This window comes from Salvelinus alpinus, chromosome 15, assembly GCF_045679555.1.
Source record: "Salvelinus alpinus chromosome 15, SLU_Salpinus.1, whole genome shotgun sequence".
Taxonomy (NCBI): Eukaryota; Metazoa; Chordata; class Actinopteri; order Salmoniformes; family Salmonidae; genus Salvelinus; species Salvelinus alpinus.
In genome coordinates this window covers 15,283,205-15,303,697 of record NC_092100.1, presented here as the reverse complement: position 1 = coordinate 15,303,697, position 20,493 = coordinate 15,283,205, and the positions used below count along the sequence as shown (strand labels likewise).

Sequence of the window (20,493 nt, the reverse complement as noted above, 5' to 3'; positions counted from 1 at the left end):
AATAAGAATTTGTTCTTAACTGACTTGCCTAGTAAAATAAAGGTTAAAAAAATAATAATGTGCGGGGGCACCGGTTAGTTGAGGTAGTATGTAAATGTAGGTAGAGTTAATTAAAGTGACGATGCATAGATGAAAACAGAGAGTGGCAGTGGTGAGGGGAGGGGCAAAGCAAATAGTCTGGGTAGCTATTTGACTAGATGTTCAGGAGTCTTATGGCTTGGGGGTAGAAGCTGTTTAGAAGCGTCTTGGACCTAGACTTGGCGGTCCGGTACCGCTTGCTGTGTGGTAGCAGAGAGACCAGTCTATGACTAGGGTGGCTGGAGTCTGACAATTTTTAGGTCCATCCTCTGACACCGCCTGGTATAGAGGTCCTGGATGGCAGGAAGCTTGGCCCCAGTGAAGTACTGGGCCGTTCGCAATACCACCTTGCGATCGGAGGCCGAGCAGTTGCATTTACATTACATTTAAGTCATTTAGCAGACGCTCTTATCCAGAGCGATACCAGGTAGTGATGCAACCAGTCAGGATGCTCTTGATGGTGCAGCTGTAGAACCTTTTGAGGATCTGAGGAGCCATGCCAAATCGTTTCAGTCTCTTGAGGGGGAATAGGTTTTGTCGTGCCCGCTTCACAACGGTCATGGTGTGCTTGGACCATGTTGATCACGTTGAGGGAGAGGTTGTTGTCTTTGCACCACACGGCCAGGTCTCTGACCTCCTCCCTATAGGCTGTCTCGTCGTTGTTGGTGATCAGGCCTACCACTGTTGCCATCTAAAAATGTAATGATGGTTTCGGAGTTGTGCCTAGCCGTGCAGTCATGAGTGAACAGGGAGTACAGGAGGGGGCTGAGCACGTACCCCTGAAGGGCCCCTGTGTTGAGGATCAGCGTGGCAGATGTTTTATTACCTACCCTCACCACCTGGGGGCGGCCCGTCAGGAAGTCCAGGATCCAGTTGCAGAGGGAGGTGTTTAGTCCCAGGGTCCTTAGCTTATTGATGAGCTTTGAGGGCATTATGGTGTTAAACGCTGAGCTGTAGTCAATGAATAGCATTCTCACATAGGTGTTCCTTTTGTCCAGGTGGGAAAGGGCAGTGTGGAGTGCCATAGAGATTGCATCATCTGTGGATCTGTTGGGACGGTATGCAAATTGGAGTGGGTCTAGGGTTTCTGGGATGATGGTGTTGATGTGAGCCATGACCAGCCTTTCAAAGCACTTCATGGCTACAGACATGAGTGCTACGTGTTGGTAGTCATTTAGGCAGGTTACCTTAGTGTTCTTGGGCACAGGCACTATGGTGGTCTGCTTAAAACATGTTGGTATTACAGACTCGGACAGGGAGAGATTGAAAATGTCAGTGAAGACACTTGTTAGTTGGTCAGCGCATGCTCACAGTACACGTCCTGGTAATCCATCTGGTCCTGCGGCCTTGTGAATGTTGACTTGTTTAACTTCTCTAGGGTAGGGGGCAGCATTCGGAATTTTGGATGAAAAGCATGCCCAAATTAAACTGCCTGCTTCTCGGGCCCAGAAGATATGATATGCATATAACTGGTAGATTTGGATAGAAAACACTCTAAAGTTTCCAAAACTGTTAAAATAGGTCTGTGAGTATAACAGAACTGATTTGGCAGGCGAAAACCTGAGAAAAATCAATTCGGGAAGTAGTTTTTTTGTTTTTTGTTGTAGTTTTCTATTCAATGCCATTACAGTATCCATTGACTTAGGACTCAAATTGCAGTTCCTATGCCTTCCACTAGATGTCAACAGTCTTTAGAAATTGTTTCAGGCTTGTATTCTGAAAAATGAGTAAGTAAGAGCAGTCTGAATGAGTGGACCCTAAAGTGTCACAGAGCTTTTTCAAGCGCCGACCGAGAGTGCCTTGCTTGTTTACCTTTTATTTTGACAACGTTATTGTCCGGTTGAAATATTATCGATTATTTAGGCTAAAAACAACCTGAGGATTGAATATAAACATCATTTGACATATTTCTATGAACTTTACGGATACAATTTGGATTTTTTGTCTGCCTGTTTTGACTGCGTTTGAGCTTGTGGATTACTGAAGAAAAGGCGCAAACAAAACTGAGGTTTTTGGATATAAAGAGACTTTATCGAACAAAAGGAACATTTATTGAGTAAATTAATGTCTGCTGAGTGCACCCATATGAAGATCATCAAAGGTAAGGGATTAATTTTCTCTCTATTTCTGACTTGTGTAACTTCTACTTGGCTGGTTACTGTTTGTAATGATTTGTTCCAGACGTGACATGATTTATTCCAGACGTGACACTTGGCATTCAGGCCAAAGAGTTCAATCTTGGTTACATCAGACCAGAGAATCTTGTTTCTCATGGTCTGAGATTCTTTAGGTGCCTTTTGGCAAACTCCAAGTGGGCTGTCATGTGCCTTTTACTGAGGGGTGGCTTCCGTCTGTCCAACCTACCATAAAGGCTTGAATGGTGGAGCGCTGCATGTCCTACCCAGACTATTTGCATTGCACCCCCCAGAAAGCTGCTGCTACTCTGTTATTATCTATGCATAGTCACTTTAATAACTCTACCTACATGTACATATTACCTGGATTACCTCGACACCGGTGCCCCCGCACATTGACATTGACTCTGTACCAGTACCCCCTGTATATAGCCCCGCTATTGTTATTTACTGCTGCTCTATAATTATTTGTTATTCTTATCTCTTACTTTTTGTTGTTGTTGGTATTTTCTTAAAACTACATTGTTGGTTAAGGGCTTGTAAGCAATCATTTCACTGTAAGGTCTACTACACCGGTTGTATTCGGTGCATGTGACAAATAAAATTTGATTCTGGAAAGTTATCCCACCTCCACAGTGAAACTCTAGAGCTCTGTCAGAGTGACTATCGGGTACTTGGTTACCTCCCGGACCAAGTCCCTTCTCCCCCGATTGCTCAGTTTGGCTGGGCGGCCAGCTCTAGGAAGAGACTTGGTGGTTCTAAAATTTTTCCATTTAAGAAGAGGCCACTGTGTTCTTGGGGACCTTCAATGCTGCAGAATTTCTTTGGTACCCTTCCCTAGATCTGTGCCTCGACACAATCCTGTCTCGGAGCTCTGCGAACAATTACTTGAACCTCGGGGCTTGGTTTTTGCTCTGACATGGACTGTCAACTGTGGGACCTTATACAGACAATTCAAATAATGTCCAATCAATTGAATTTACCACAGGTGGACTCCAATCAAGTTGGAGAAACACCTCAAGGATGATCAATGGAAACAGGATGCACATAAGCTCAATGTCGAGTCTCATAGCAAAGGGTCTGAATACTTAGTTTATATTTAACTAGGCAAGTCAGTTAAGATACATTTCTAATTTACAATGACGGCCTATCCCGGCCTAACCCGGACGACGCTGGGCCGAATGGGCGCCACCCTATGGGACTCCCAATCATGGCCGGATGTGATAGAGCCTGGACCTGAACCAGGGACTGTAGTGACGCCTCTTGCACTGAGATGCAGTGCCTTTAGACCACTGCGCCACTCGGTATCTGGTTTTATTTTTAATACATTTGCTAAACTTTCAAAAAACGGTTTTTACTTTGTCATTATGGGGTATTGTGTGTACATTGCTGAGATGGATTCAAAAATAAAAACATTAATCCAAGGCTGTAACATTACAAAATGTGGAAAAAGTCGAGGGGTCTGAATACTTTCCAAAGGCACTGTATATGCCAATACATTGATTGACAGACTAGTGTAAATCAGTCATTCAGTCAAGCAAGCGATCATCATCACAGCTCAGAAAGCGCCGTCAGAGAGGGAGTGAAGGAGAGAGCTGGAGAGAAAAGAGAAACTGGCTTACTTCCACCTGTATGCCAACCCTTAGCGATTAATGCTAATATTCCTTAGCCTTGGGGAGCTAGCTTGTCAATACTAACCCAGTGTTGAAAAAAAGCCTACTAGGGGAGGCTAAAATTGATTTCTGTACAAAATTAAACAATTTGGAGTGTATTTTGCCTAATAACGAACCTAAGGCTGGCCCTTACAAAAACAGAGTCAGTCCGTGCTCTTAAAGATGGAATCCTTAATGGTCAAACTGCTACGTCCGATTGCGCGATGCACTCCCAGCTCTCCCGACCTCGTCAACAAAACAAAAACAATAATGTCTGTAGGGTGGACAGTGGCGCCGTTTCCCCTTACTGCGGATTCCATCTTTAAGGTGCATAGAGCACGGTTTAAGTGTCTGCAGATACACACGCTGATGATGTGCGCACATACACGCATGCAACACAACACACGATGACAATCATTATGTGACATTAAGTTCGGTTTGAAGTTTTTCCAGAGGGCTTCAGTGAAGCGGGCGGACTAACCTGGAGCAGTCGTTCCAGCTGGTAGAACTTGCAGTGCAGATCCTCAAAGTTGTTCTTGTAGAGTTCCCTCAGGCCGTACTCATACATTATCCTCCCCAGCACACAGAAGGCCTGCTCCTCAGGCATCTACAGCCACAGGACCAAACAGAACCAGTGGGGGGTTAGCTAGAGTGTACCAACAGAGGAACGAGAGAAGGAGAGCTCTGAGATATGGGGAGGTCAAGTGGAAGTTGTTTCATTTTATCCTTTGACCTTTTGGAACACCAGTCACTTTAATAATGTTTAATGTGGCTGAATCTGTGCTTGAAATTCACTACTCGACTGAGGGACCTTACAGATAATTGTATGTGTGAGGTACAGAGAAGGGATAGTTTTATTAAACAAAATGATTGCATACAGAGTGAGTCCATGCAACTTATTATCTGACGTGTTAAGCAAGTTATTTAGGCTTGCCATAGCAAAGGGGTTGAATTCTTACTCTCTCAAAACATTTCAGCTTTTCATTTTTTATTTATTTGTAAAAATGCCTTCTAACATAATTCCACTTTGACATTATGGGGTATTGTGTATTGAACAGTGACATAACATATATTTAATCCATTTTAAATTCAGGATGTAACAAACAAAATGTGGAAAAAGTGTAAGGGTGTGAATACTTTCTGAAGGCACTGAGTGCACAAAACATTAGGAACACCTTCCGTATATTGAGTTGCGCCCCCTTTTGCCCTCAGAGCAGCCTCAATTCGTTGGGGCATGGACTGTGTCGAAAGCGTTTCACAGGGATGCTGGCCCATGTTGACTCCAATGCACAGTTGTATCAAGTTGGCTGGATGTCCTTTAGGTGGTGGACCATTCTTGATGCACACGGGAAACTGTTGAGGGTGAAAAACCCAGCAGTATTGCAGTTCTTGACAGAAACTGGCGCGCCTGGCAAGAAAGGCCCGACGAATTGAGGCTGCTGTTCTGAGGGAAAAATGGGGGTGCACCTCAATATACGGAAGGTGTTCCTAATGTTTGGTAAACTCAGTATATATAAAGATATATATACAGTTAAGATTGATATAATGTTGACATTTCAGCTCTTAATAGGCTTTTCTTAATAAACAATGCACTGCGGTAAACAGGAGTAGGATAAATGATTGGCGGAGTCTCTGGTTACTTGAAAGTGTTGTTTTCTGTGGATTGAGAGGGAGGTTTTTTTAGACCCTCTGGGGAAGAGTTAGGAGACGGTTGGAGCATAGGGAAAAGTGAGAGAGGGACTAAAAGAGAAAGAAGGATGTGTGTGAGGGAGGGCGAAACAAGGTGAGAATCTGTTGAGTGTGAAAGAAAACCAGAAGGTGGGAGTGTCAGTGTGAAAGAGAAAAGGTGTGAGTATGCCCCACCTCCCTTTAATACACAGTGTTTGTGTTGTGAGTGAGACGGTGTGTGTGAGAGAGAGAGACACCCACCCACAAGCAGAGACAGAGTGGGTATTTAATCAGGTAGACCTTGTGTCCTGGGCTGAATGGGCCATTAATATTCTGGACACCTCCCCAGCCTCCTGCATTCCGAAGGACCTCTCTAACACCCCCTTCCCCCCATTCTATCACTCCACTCCTCCTTTCATATCTCGGCTTCCTTAATTTCCACTTCTCCTCCCTCCCGCCATCCATCTCTTGTCCCTCCCTCCCCCATCCTCGCTCCACTCCTCGCTCCATCCTCTCTCCATCCTCTCTCCATCCTCACTCCATCCTCACGCCACCCTCACGCCACCCTCACGCCACCCTCACGCCAGCCTCACGCCTCTCTCAAGCCTCCCTCAAGCCTCCCTCAAGCCTCCTCCTCTCCAATTCTCCCTCAACCCTCCTCCTCTCCAATTCTCCCTCAACCCTCCTCCTCTCCAATTCTCCCTCAACCCTCCTCCTCTCCAATTCTCCCTCAATCCTCCTCCTCTCCAATTCTCCCTCAACCCTCCTCCTCTCCAATTCTCCCTCAATCCTCCTCTCCAATTCTCAATCCTCCTCTCCAATTCTCAATCCTCCTCCTCTCCAATTCTCCCTCAATTCTCCTCTCCAATTCTCCATCCATCCCCCTCTCCAATTCTCCATCCATCCTTCCCCCTCCCTCCCTCCATCCTCCCTCCATCCCATCCATCCTTCCCCCTCCCTCCCTCCATCCATCCTTCCCCCTCCCTCCCTCCATCCATCCTTCCCCCTCCCTCCCTCCCTCCCCCTCCCTCCATCCATCCTTCCCCCTCCCTCCATCCATCCTTCCCCCTCCATCCATCCTTCTCCCTCCCTCCCTCCATCCCTCCTTCTCCCTCCCTCTCTCCCTCCATCCATCCTTCCCCCTCCCTCCATCCATCCTTCCCCCTCCCTCCATCCACCCTTCCCCCTCCCTCCCTCCATCCACCCTTCCCCCTCCCTCCCTCCCTCCACCCTTCCCCCTCCCTCCCTCCATCCACCCTTCCCCCTCCCTCCCTCCATCCACCCTTCCCCCTCCCTCCCTCCATCCACCCTTCCCCCTCCCTCCCTCCCTCCATCCTTCCCCCTCCCTCCCTCCATCCATCCTTCCCCCTCCCTCCATCTATCCTTCCCCCTCCCTCCCTCCATCCTTCCCCCTCCCTCCCTCCCATCTCCTCAGACTTACTGTCCTGTTGTTTACCCTGTTCCTGCTGCACTCTCCTCCATTTGTTAAACCTTAACTTTCCTTCTCTCCATTGTTCTCACAATCAGTCCCAATACAACTGAATCTTAATACGTGCACTTTGCACTTATCCAAACTCTGCGCTCCGCAATAGTTTTCCAGAGCCAATGTATTATTGAATTAAATTGATAATCACAATAGTGCAGACTTCATTCTCAACTGCACTCTGTGGGTTCCATAGACATTGTATTGAGGTTTGAGCCCCACTTACGTGCAGTAGGAGCACTGCAGCCAGGAAGGACTGTCCCTGACAGTAACCAATCTCCTCGTCATAGACTGAATAGGCCTGGAAAACAAAGCAGAGAGCCAGTAATGTCAGCCACCTCATACCATGAATAAGAGTGTGTGTGTGTGTGTGTGTGTTGCATGTAACATACTGAGTAAGACACATTTTTGTGTTTGTTATCAACATTGTTATCATTCATTATCAACGGTCTGTTTTGAAAGCCTTTTAATGGTCTAACAATCGAAATGTTGTCATCACGTACAGTTTCCAGCCGGTCTAAAAGGTGCAGTGAAATGCTTTCCAGTATATAGTACTATCAGCTCGCTCACATCGATAGTACATGTTGAGTTGGGAGAGAACCATTTGCACGGCTCATACAGCATTAGAAAGCATATTTCCTTTGTTTCTTGCTGAAAGCCTATTGCGGGACCATCTTTATCTGCGTGACTTTAATCTTGCTGGGCCAATCAAGATGGAAAGCTTTGTAAAGCCCTATTTTCAAAGGGCAGATTTAACAACAGAGAGGGAGGGTGGAGAGAGGGAGAGAGAGCGAGAGAGAGAGATAGCTCCCTGGTTCGGTCTTCTTCAAAGCACAGTTGGCAAAACAGCCTCCTCGAAATCCACAGTTTGGGGAATCACCCTATTGCAGGGAAAGATATACAGTGCATTCGGAAAGTATTCAGACCGCTTGACTTGACATGTTTTTTTTAACGTTACTGCCTGATTCAAAAATAGATAAAAAAATAAATATATCAATCTCCAAACAATACCCCATAATGACAAAGCAAAACCAGAAATGTTTGCAAATGTATTACAAATAAAAAACTTAAAGATCACATTGACATAAGTACTTAGACCTTTTACTCAGTACTTTACTGAAGCACCTTTGGCAGTGATTACAGCCTCAAGTCTTCTTGGGTATGGCACTTAGCACACCTGTATCTGGGGAGTTTCTCCCATTCTTCTCTGCAGATCCTCTCAAGCTCTGTCAGGTGGGATGGGGAGCATCGCTGCACAGCATTTTCACGTCTCTCCAGATATGTTTGATCGGGTTCAAGCCCGGGCTCTGGCTGGGCCACAAGGTCATTCAGAGACTTGTCCCGAAGCCAAGACAACTCAGGTGTGGCTGAGTGCTTAGGGTTGTTGTCCTGTTGGAAGGTGAACTGTGCCCCAGTCTGAGGTCCTGAGCTCTCTGGAGCAGGTTCTGTGTTCATCTTTCCCTCGATCCTGACTAGACTCCCAGTCCCTGCTGCTGAAAACCATCCCCACAGCATGATGCTGCCACCACCATGCATCACCGTAGAGATAGTGCCAGGTTTCCTCCAGACGTGACACTTGGCATTCTGGCCAAAGAGTTCAATCTTGGTTTAATCAGACCAGAGAATCTTGTTTCTCATGGTATGAGAGTCCTTGAGGTGCCTTTTGGCAAACTCCAAGAGGGCTGTCATGTGTCTTTTACTCAGGAGTGGCTTCCATCTGGCCACTCTCCTATAACGGTCTGATTGGTGGAGTGCTGCAGAGATGGTTGTCCTTCTGGAAGTTTCAGAGTGAACAACAGGTTCTCGGTCACCTCGCTGACCAAGGCCCTTCTCCCCCGATTGACCAGCTTGGCCAGGTGGCCATCTCTAGGAAGAGTTTTGGTGGTTCCAAACTTCAATTTAAGAATGATGGAGGTCACTGTAGTCTTGAGGACCTTCAATGCTGCAGACATTTTTTGGTACCCTTCTCCAGATCTGTGCCTCGACACAATCCTGTCTCGGAGCGCTACAGACAATCCCTTCAACCTCATGACTTGGTTTTTGCTCTGACATGCACTGTCAACTGTGGGACCTTATATAGACAGGTGTGTGCCTTTCCAAATCAAATTAATTTACCACAGGTGGACTCTAATCAAGTTGTAGAAACATCAAGGATGATCAATGGAAACAGGATGCACCTGAGCTCAATTTAGAGTCTCATAACAAAAGGGTCTGAATACTTATGTAAATAAGGAATTACTGGTTTTTATTTTATTTTAAAATTTGCCAACATTACTAAAAACCTGTTTTCGCTTCGTCATTATGGGGTATTCTGTGTAGATTGATACAGATTTCTATTTATTTAATCCATTTTAGAATAAAGCTATAACGTAACAAAATGTCTGAAACTTTCAGAATGCACTGTACACTTTACGCCTCAAATGACACCCTACTCTGCATAATACTACAGATAAAACAATGAGACATATTTCACTGGATGTATAAATCTGAAGCAACCAGTTGGCTTTGTCACTTACTGCCAAATATGGTAGTGAGAGGAAGCCCACGATGACTAATTTGTTCCCATTGGAAACAAGCTGTGGTCCATCTTGGTTTAGTTACAAAATCTTTGATAATACTGTGCTACTTTTGACCAGAGCCTTGTGCCCTACTACTGCACATATTCTAACGTCACTTGAACCTTCTGTCCCGAGGACCTACTTAACAATGTCATAAGCAGGACATAATTGATGACAATTAATGGCATGAGTGGCTACGTGATGAATTATCTTATTAATTCACACCATCAGCATATACAGGGTTCTCATCAGCTGGCATCATGTAGTTTCTAGGGACTTGGTTCTGGGTGCAAAGATGAGCCATCTTGATTGTTTATGACATAATTATTGGTGTTAAATGTTAACCTTAAAGTGAATTCAAATAAAATCCACAGTTGACTATAACATTACATACATATTATAAACAGTATATTATGTCAATGAGTCTTGATTGCTGTAACATTCTCCACAGTCCATTGCTTTTAAAACAGAAATTAAATATGTTTTTCTATGTGTTTCCACCTGAAATACAGAGGGAAGTGTAATTGAGGAGCTATACTCCGCCAGGCTGTCTTGAGAGTAAGAGACATTTGATGGAGTGTTGCCATTCAGCCCGCTCTGCCACGGTTAGACGGATGTACAGTGCTAGCTGGATGGGAGTCCAGGATAGATGACATTCCTATTTGTCAGCCGGGACAGATTAACTGTGGCTGGCTGTTGTGTGTAATGATTATCGTTTGGAGCACAACCAATCACATGGTGGAGAATTTGACCTAATATTGTGGTCCTTTGTAGATCCGTTGGTAGAGCATAGCTGTTGTAATGTCAGGGTCGTGGGTTTGAATCCTGGCACCACCCATACACATCAAATGGATGCACGCATGACTTTGGATAAAAGCGCCTGCTAAAAGTAAATAAGATTTATATTATATTACCGTTTCCTCCTCTTCTGGGCCCGTATTCAGTCTCAGAGTAGGAGTTCTGATCTGGGATCAGTTTTTGCCTTTTAGATTGTAATTATTCAAAAAATTATTAATGGTGGTCCTGACCCAATTCCTTCACAAGGACAATGCATGTCCTTTGAACTTATCTGGACAAAAAGCATTGTAGGAATAGAATAGGAGCTAAAAGTATATGTCTCTTCAGGAACTAACCAACCCGATCAACAGGCAATCTACATGTATTTGCATACAAATGAAAGCCTGGTGCTAAACTGACATAGTTGGTAAGTTAAGACACTTTGTGTGTGTGTGTGTGTGTGTGTGTGTGTGTGTGTGTGTGTGTGTGTGTGTGTGTGTGTGTGTGTGTGTGTGTGTGTCTTTCAATCCGTTGTTTCACCACAGCATCCTTCTGTGTCCTCTGAATTACCAGATGAAAGAAAATGAAACATCATTCTGGATTCATACCTTATCTATATTCCATTTAAGTTACATGTTTTAAAACTATAAGCTTATGTGTTGGTTTTGAGCAAGATACATAGTTAGCTATTGTATCGGTGTGCATACTAACATGTTACTATGGCAACTTGGTGTGTGGAGTATTGTGTGGTTTGTGTTAGCTTGTATGTTTCTGTTCAGAGTACTTTTCTGTGCATCTATGTCTTCAGTACGTATCGGGTCATCATACAAGGTAAGCTTTTAGCTGCTATCGCAAGTCATCTAACAATAGTTTTAGTGATACAGAAACACAAATTAATTCTGACAGCTACACTCCTCTACGCATTACTTTGGACACTGAAGCTAAAACTATTTAACTTTGATCTATACTCAAGCATTTTGGGGTTGAGATCAAATGTTTCATATGAGGCGACAGTACAGAATGTCACCTTTTATTTGAGGCTTTTTTCATACATACAAATTAAAAACATTTGATCTCAAATCCAAAATGCTGGAGTATAGAGCCAAATTAAACGTTTTAGCTTCACTGTCCAAATAAATAGGTTGGGAGTGTACATGCTTTCATAAACGTCGATCGCCAGTGTGTCATCCATCCGTACCTTACAGATCTTGTAGAGGGAGTCCTGTCCGTCTCCGTCCGTGTCTTTGAAGTAGTCGTGAGCAGGGAAGGTCCGGTGGATGTCTCTGGTGATCACTCCGTCCTGAGCCGAGTTCTGCAACACAAAACAAGGGCTGTGTAAGACATATGTGACTGTTTTACTCTACATACAAATGCAACTATAAATATGAAATGTGATTGTGTGTGAACACAGCACTATACTGTGTACATAGAGGCACGTATGAACAAGATCATTTCCAACAGACTCTAAATAGCTATTCCAGTCTTTCAATACCTACAAGCAACACGACCTATAGTCAGAAAGAAATGTATAATTGGACATTTTATCAATACACCATACAACTTCACTAAACATCCTTGCATTATTCAAATAGCTATAGTATGCACAAGGAAACATATTCAGAGGAACAACGCCACCCAACATGTTTAAGTCAGTAGACTAGAGAGAGACCGAGAGAGAGAGAGAGCGAGAGACAGACAAAGCCCAGAAGGAGAAAGAGAATGATTTTTTCTGGTTTTCAGAGCATATTCTGTGTGAGCGCCTGGTGATGTCCCATTCCACTCAGCTGCTGCCTGGGCTTTCTAATCTGCAGCGCAGCACTTCCTCCAGGATGACTGGCAGCCTGGCATTCTCACACTAACAACTGTGAGCTGCAGATAAAACAGGCCCCGGCACCCTGACGGCTCTGACTGGTGTGTGTGTGTGCGTGCGTGCGTGCGCGCGTGTGTGTGTGAGAGAGAATGAGTGAGAGTGACAGTGTGCGTGATAGAAAGTGAAAATACACTGTCATTCTCATTTGGTCTCTTTCTAGTTCACCTGTATCACAGAAGAGGAACTGCCAGGCTTTGCGAGTTTGAGAGGCGCACGAGTCAAAACAAAATGCACCAAAGTAGATGACACTCAATTGTGTACAACGGGGTTAATTGTGTACAATGGGGTTAATTGTGTGCAATGGAGTTAAAGTGAAGTGGAGAGAAGCACTGCTGACTTATTTTGCTGCTTTCTCTCGTTCGCTCTACAACTGAAAGCTGCTCTTTATGTGGGCTTGTTTGATCTGCCTCTACATTCCGCGTTAGAAGTGAGAAATTGGGGGTTCTATTCAATCAAAGCCGATCACCGTCTTTTTCAGGACGCGGTAAAGAATGCCTTTCTCCAATTCTGATAAGATAGCATTCAATGATGCCTTCCACCAGTGGGAAAATCATATTTCAGACCTACGTTGGGCTTTAGTCAGAAGTATAACACTATATAGGCTATATGATGCTATTTGGGGGGGGGGGGGGTCAAGGGTCAAACTGTTGTCAGCAGTGGGGCACAGTCTCACCCCGCTCTGCAACCCTCTTCATGGTCAGATAGGACTGAAGTAAGCCAGGGGTGGTCACTGCCTGGCATGAGCATCAACACACAGGCTAACATGCCATTCAGCTCACATTAGGTAAAAGTTGACCTTGACCACAGGTCTACAGCCGAATAAAGGGGGGAGAATGAGAGACAGAGAGCAAAAAAAATGGAAAGATAAATAGATATATACTGAGTGTACAAAACATTAAGAACACCTGCTCTTTCCGTGACAGACTGACTAGGTGAATTCAGGTGAAAGCTATGATCCCTTATTGATGTCACTTGTTAAATCCACTTCAATCAGTGTAGATGAAGGGGAGGAGACAGGTTAAAGAAGGATTTTTACGTCTTGAGACATGGATCGTGTATATATGCCATTCAGAGGGTAAATGGTAGTAGGTGCCAGGCGCACCAGTTTGTGTCAAGAACTGCAACGCTGCTGGCTTTTTCAAGCTCAACAGTTTCCAGTGTGTATCAAGAATGGTCCCCCACCCAAAAGATATCCAGACAACTTGACACAACTTTGGGAAGCATTGGAGTCAACATGGGCCAGCATCCCTGTGGAACGCATTCGACATGTTGTAGTCCAATTTGTAAGTCGCTCTGGATAAGAGCGTCTGCTAAATGACTTAAATGTAAATGTAAATGTAGTCCATGCCCTGATGAATTGAAGCTGCACTGAAGGGAAAGGTGGGGGGCTTTATACAGCCGTATAAAGCAGTATTATAAAACATTATATAACAGCTCATACATGTTTATAAAGCATTATACAGTACCGTCAGGTTTTAAGTAAAGTGTTGCTCAAATATCATACTGAAATAACAGATATGTGCCACAGCAGTGTCCGTCTCATAGAGGACTGGGTTAGAACACACTACTATGACATAGGCCTTGTTTTGTTATGATTCTGTCCAGCTAATACTAATTGGATGTGCGTAGCTAGTAGCCTAAGAACAGCTTAGGGAGCAACGGATTCATTTAAGGCAGCAAACAGACCATTGAAGGGTTTGACTGTGGCTGCTGCTGCCAGCTTGGCACATGACAACCTGTAATGCTTAACGAGATTGGAAACGAGGAGGTGGTATGACACACGACGCATTATGGGTGGGTTGGAACTAACCGTTTTATATTCGTCCATTACTAGAGCAAAAGCCATGGATGTTTCTTAGTGCAATGTGTATTGGCATTTCTTGAGAATATGAAGAGTATAACAATACCATAGATACCAGCATGAACATGTACACACATACTCTCTGAACAATCCCCCCTTCCACACCACTCTAACCAGTCTAATAATTAAACAAAGCGCAGTACCATGGCAACATCAATCTGGGTCTGGAGGAATCTCGTTGACAGGGCCAGTTGTAAACAGTTTGATTAAATTAACGGCACGTCACTACTAATTTAAGGCGCCATTAGTCACCTAAAGCCAGTAAATAAGGTTAAGTCTCCTCTCTACTTCTTCAGATGAGCCAGTTCTCTGATACAATGTCCTTGGCGTCTCTGCTCCGTGCCACTGGCTTGCTGTCACACTGCTCTCAAAGAAAGGAACAGAGATGAAAGGGAGAGAAGGCAGAAGGTATGAGCAACGATTTGAGTGTGTGTGTGCGCATTGGTCAATGACATTGGCAATGTGTATTTGTCTGCGTATGTACAGTGGAGTCGACATTATTGCCACCCTTGATAAAGATGAGCAATAATGACTGCATAAAATAAACCCATTTAAATAATGAGCTGTATTGTACGCTCAATAAAATGTGGGGAATTATATTATTTTACACTAATACAATTGCTCAAAGAAAGATTTTGTTTAACAAGTAATATTTTTTTCTCTCAAAAAGGTAGGGGTAAAAATTGACACCCATAAAGATGATTATAAATAGATAAATGATTTGTATTTGGTCCCATATTCCTAGCACGCAATGACTACCATCACGCTTGTAACTATACAAACTTGCTGGTCGCATTTGCAGTTCGTTTTGGTTGCGTTTCAGATTATTTTGTGCCGAATAGAAATGAATGTTAAATAATGTATTGTATTTTTGGGAGTCACTTATATTATAAATAAGAATGTTTCTAAACACAATCTACATGAATGTGGATACTACCATGAATACAGATAATCCTGAATAATGATGAGTGAGAAAATTAGTGGGTTAAAAGGTAATAACCCAAGACATTACAAATAACAGGGGAGGTTAGCATGTCTTGGGGGGTATGATATTTGACACTTACCTTCTCACTCATCCCTATTCACGATTCATTCAGGATTATGTGCAATAATGGTAGCATCCACATTACTGTAGAAGTAATATGGGACAGATATATGGGACAAATAATTTCCCCATTTTATTGAGCATACAATACAGCTCAGTATTTGAATGTTTTATTTTATACAGTCATTATTGCTCATCTTTAGCAAGGTTGTCAATTTCGGAACCCACCGTATATGTGAAATGTGGGCATGCGTGTGTATTCTTTATCATTTCAAAGGAGGGGGCTATTTTTCTTGTGTGGCGCTACAGACTAGGGCTGTTGCGGTGACCGTATTACCGCCACACCAGCGGTCACGGCAGTTAGCAAGTTTGGTAGGCTACTAATGACCATCAGCAGCATCTGAGCTTGGAGAAGCCTAATCACCGTGACAAAGCGGTCACATGAATTTGACTGCCTTCATGACTCTGGTACTCCGCCCTCTATTGTCCCTCTAATCACTCTGATATCAATACAAATGTAATCGAAAATCTAATGAAAACACATTTCTATAGGCTATGCAATAGCGCAAGAAAAAGTGATGGGATCCTCCTCTTTTCAGTAGAGCCCATCAGCTTACTATAGGTTAGGCCTACTATATTTATTTCTCTACTTTCCTAATATTAAGCACATTACTTATATTTACAACAGGACAATAGTCTACCTGGCTGGCATGAAATGAACCACGCAAAAAGTGTCCTCCAATTATTTTTTCCCGTTGCCAGGTGCACAATAATGGTTTATTCTAAATCAAAAACAAATCTCACACATTTTATTTATTATACGTAAAGACAAGATTAAATCAAGAATAGTCTGATGGTTGACAATATTAGCCTTTTACTTGATGCAACCAAATACTAATTGAGTGTATGTAAACTTCTGACCCACTGGGAATGTGATAAGAGAAATAAAAGCTGAAATAAATAATTCTTGATACTATTATTCTGACATTTCACATTATTAAAATAAAGTGGTGATCCTAACTGACCTAAGACAGGGAATTAGGATTAAATGTCAGGAATTGTGAAAAACTGAGTTTAAATGTATTTGGCTAAGGTGTATGTAAACTTCCAACTTCAACTGTATATTATCACTTGTGAATGATGCCCAGCATAAAAAACAATGCCTTTTCTTGTGACTTTTTCGAATCATAGTCACACACCTCATGTAGACTAGCCGATAGGCCTATATGTTTTAATAAGGTTTGTATCACAACTGAAGTGGCCAAATAACTTCTTAAAATTAATCACATTAATTTGCTTTACAAGGGGTGTAGAGCCTAACTGGCATACATAAGCAGCGTGGGAGTTTCAAGTTTGGGGAAGATCATTTTCACCATTAAAACACACATTTATAATAAAAGCATTACATGCATAATTGCATTTGCGGTAACTTTTGATAATGGTGTTTTCCACTAATTGAATATTTGTGCTTATAGCTTATGTGCACATTGCTAGATTAACATAGGCTAGTGCTTTTGCTGTTCGTTAGGCCTACTCATCTTGTTGGCTGACAAATTAATTGTGGACAGTTCTTCCTATATATATATATTTTTTTTCTTTCACCTTTATTTAACCAGTTAGGCTAGTTGACAACAAGTTCTCATTTGCAACTGCGACCTGGCCAAGATAAAGCATAGCAATTTGACACATACAACAACACAGAGTTACACATGGAATAAACAAAACATACAGTCAATAATAAAGTAGAACAAAGAAAACAAAAAGTCTATATACAGTGAGTGCAAATGAGGTAAGATAAGGGAGTTAAGGCAATAAATAGGCCATGGTGGCAAAGTAATTACAATATAGCAATTAAACACTGGAATGGTAGATGTGCAGAAGATGAATGTGCAAGTAGAGATACTGGGGTGCATAGGAGCAAGATAAATAAATAAATACAGTATGGGTATGAGGTAGGTAGATAGATGGGCTGTTTACAGATGGGCTATGTACAGGTGCAGTGATCTGTGAGCTGCTCTGACACCTGGTGCTTAAAGCTAGTGAGGGAGATATGAGTCTCCAGCTTCAGAGATTATTGCAGTTCGTTCCAGTCATTGGCAGCAGAGAACTGGAAGGAAAGACGACCAAAGGAGGAATTGGCTTTGGGGGTGACCAGTGAGATATACCTGCTGGAGCACGTGCTACGAGTGGGTGCTGCTATGGTGACCAGTGAGCTGAGATAAGGCAGGGCTTTACCTAGCAGAGACTTGTAGATAACCTGTATCCAGTGGGTTTGGCGACGTATGCTATTCTGTTCTTCTGAATTAGACAAAAAAAAAATCATATCATGCTTCTTTAGACCTATCTAAAATAAATAATGGATTTATTGTGAAGGTGTATGCTATATTACATGGATTTAGACGTTTTAAAATGTAGGTGTTCCAAAAGGTCTGCACCGGTGGCTTGTGTGGAAGACAGGAAATGCTACATGTGTTTGTTAATTAACAGTCAATTACCGTGAGACTGACAGTTATTTGCTTGATAATCACAGGCTGACCAAATTTGGTGACCGCCACAACCCTACTCCAGACCCACTACCATCATTAAGCATGATGTACTACTGTACTGGATGGTGACTGTAGGAACATTATGTGGGCATGGGGTGACCTAGATTTACCAGGGTCTCAAAGACCATCCTCACCAATACAATCGTATCATAAAGAAACCATTCAAGAATCTCTTTCTTTCCACTCCCTCATTATAACATGTCACGGAAACATTGTCCCACCAGGTCAGAATCCCCATGAACCACAGCATGTTATGATTCATAATATAATACATATGCAAGGATTCAACAAAACAACTGAAGCAGGATAAGGTCAGAGTGTAGTGTAGTGTGTGTGTCTGTATGTAATGCAGTCTTGCTAGTCACCCGGCTCTCTTTGGAGTAACTGTCTGGAGATAAAAAGGGAGGGTGTGTGTGTGGGGGGGTGAAAACAGGGAAAGAAAACCAGAAAGAGAAACAAAAAGGAGAGAGAGATTCTAATTGCAGCTTGGGGGCCTGTTGGGAGACAAGGCATTACACTTCCCCGCGAGCAACACAGGCAGGTAACCCATTTAGCACCCCAAAATAAAGTGCTGATTTTGCCAAGTCAAGCTAACACTTCCACACCCATCGCCTCATTCCCTAACAAGCTCACACTGCAACCAGAGCTGGTGGTAACTAAGTCACTCAGGTGCAAAACTCGAATGCCTCTCACACCTCGGGCAAGATACACCGGTGAATTGGGTACTACACAGCCGGGTATACTGAGGTCAGCACCAGTAACTGGAGATGCTGATACTAATAGTGTTTGAAAAAGGTGTTATACACGAGATAAAGGCTGGAAATTATACTCAACTCAAACACCATTACACTGCATTAAATAAATATGAGTCAAATGCTGCCCCGAGGAGGGCTGGGTTGTGTGTTGTGTGTCTGGAAAAAACAGTAATCTAAGCTGCAATCCAGGCACAGTCACTAGTTAACAGTGCAATGGATCGGATCTTGCTCTGCCCCACTGTCTAGCCATCTCTCTTTTACTCCATTTGTCCTTCTCTCTCTTTCTGTGTGTAAGAAAATGGATCTCATATGTGGCGCGGTGTCGTAAAGCCCATGGTTCCTGACAAATAGGCTCCATAAATAAGCAGAGGGAGCAGGGGGAATCCAAATGGTCATTTAGTCACAAACATCTGTGAAGGAAGCCTGCCTCATGCAAACAAGCGAAGAAGAATCAGAGCGGGGGGGGGGGGGTCAATATGCGATGCCGTCTGTCCTCTCACTGTCATTCATTTTACTGGCGTAATTACTAAGGCTAATTCGAAGCTAGTCTGACTTGGAGTTTTCTATACGGGTTGACGGATCGAGCCCAGCTGTTTGCGTTGGCCAAGGCCCAGTCAACAAGCTACTGCTTGACCCTGACAGAAGAAAAATACAAAACCGATGACCTTCAAGCCCATTGATCTGAGGTGGGCTCACCTCTGCGGCACACCAGTGGATCACTTAAAGCCCTGCTGGAAGGTTCCACACAGGCTGGTTGTGGATCTGTGTTGCTATGCTATCGTCTGGTCTAAAGCAGTGTTGCCCAATCCATCTCTGGAAAACTGTTGCAGTTATTGCACGATTGTTCTATTCCAGCACGTGTGTTTCCGCTCAGCAAAGGCTTGATGATTGGTTGACGTGGTGAATCAGGTGTTCTCGTGCTGGTATCAAACAAAAAGGTCCAACGGCTGTTGTCAAAATGTTGAATAGGTACTCAGAGTAAATAGGGGATTATTTACTTGACCATGAACATGCTTACATCTGGCCACACGGGACCATCAAAGCCTTGGTCGAGCAGACCCTTAAACAAGGTTTATGTAATGAGGATTTCAGACGCTCCTGCTGGGGTGCAGTGATGCTTCTCTAAACCTCAGAGCTGGGGCTGCGTGTGGACTCTGACGCAGACAGGAGAAGAAGCAGTCAGAGCCCATTAAGCCCAACCTGACAGCCAGTCCAATCCGTGTGGAGAGAGATCCCGGCTGACAAGTGATGCTAGCATCCTGTCGAGAGACTCAGAGATAGCCACAGTAAGCCAGACAGCTAGCTGCATTGTGCTTATGGAGACAGATCCCCCTACTCTGGGCTGACGTGGGTGCACTGCACATTAGATACAGCAAAAGTTGATCCAAAAGTTCCTGGGTAGCCAGCTGGGTATTAAGAAATATGTGCATCCAGTTATCAGACATGTTGCAATGAGCAAGTGTGACTAACTTGTCCTGCCTATTTGTGAACGCTTTGGAACGAAATGGCCTGACACACTGCTGATGGGTGCAGTTAGGTGTCCCCCGCCCAACATATGTTCCACTTAACACACAAAGCATGCTTCTAGAACTTTTCAGAAAGTTCTCAGTACTGTTGTATCGAATAGAACATTGCCGGGATCTCTTGTAGCCTGGTCGAGGACGACAGTATGACTGAGGCAGACAGATGGGCATGTCTTCACCCATCCTCACACCCAGCTGAGTGGAACAGCCCTGTCACCAGCAGACCACCCTGCTGCGGCATGACCCAGATCGCAGGGGGATGCCAAAGTGCTCATCACAACCACCCCCCCCCCCCCCCGATTGAGAACGAGCAAAGGCAGTGTAGTGCACCACGCTGGAGAGCAGTGCCTCAGATGAACAGGCAGCATGGTGTCAGAGAGCATCTCTGTCTGGGGACTAAACCTTGGCACGCCTCCAGGGAAAGTTCTCCTGGGTCAGAATCTGAAAGGAGTGGTTGGATTGGAAACAGCCATGGAAGTCATGAGGTACAGTCAAATGCATTACCATCACAATGAGTGGCACAGCCAGGAGTTAAAACGTTA

At 43.8% G+C, this 20,493-nt stretch overlaps 1 protein-coding gene across 8 annotated transcripts in view; it reads right to left on the bottom strand.

Annotated features, from left to right (window-relative positions):
* LOC139540447 (rab GTPase-activating protein 1-like) overlaps positions 1-20,493 on the bottom strand; it is a 145,007-nt gene that overhangs the window by 51,666 nt on the left and 72,848 nt on the right. For 6 of the 8 annotated variants that reach the window (XM_071344275.1, XM_071344274.1, XM_071344277.1 and 3 more), the window contains 3 exons: positions 11,550-11,663; positions 7,243-7,317; positions 4,347-4,472 (listed from right to left, as the gene is read on the bottom strand). In XM_071344275.1, the coding sequence (XP_071200376.1) occupies positions 4,347-4,472; positions 7,243-7,317; positions 11,550-11,663 (315 nt within the window). Of the gene's footprint in view, positions 1-4,346; positions 4,512-7,242; positions 7,318-11,549; positions 11,664-20,493 lie in introns of those variants that run through there. The other 2 variants (XM_071344276.1, XM_071344281.1) reach the window with 2 other exon arrangements.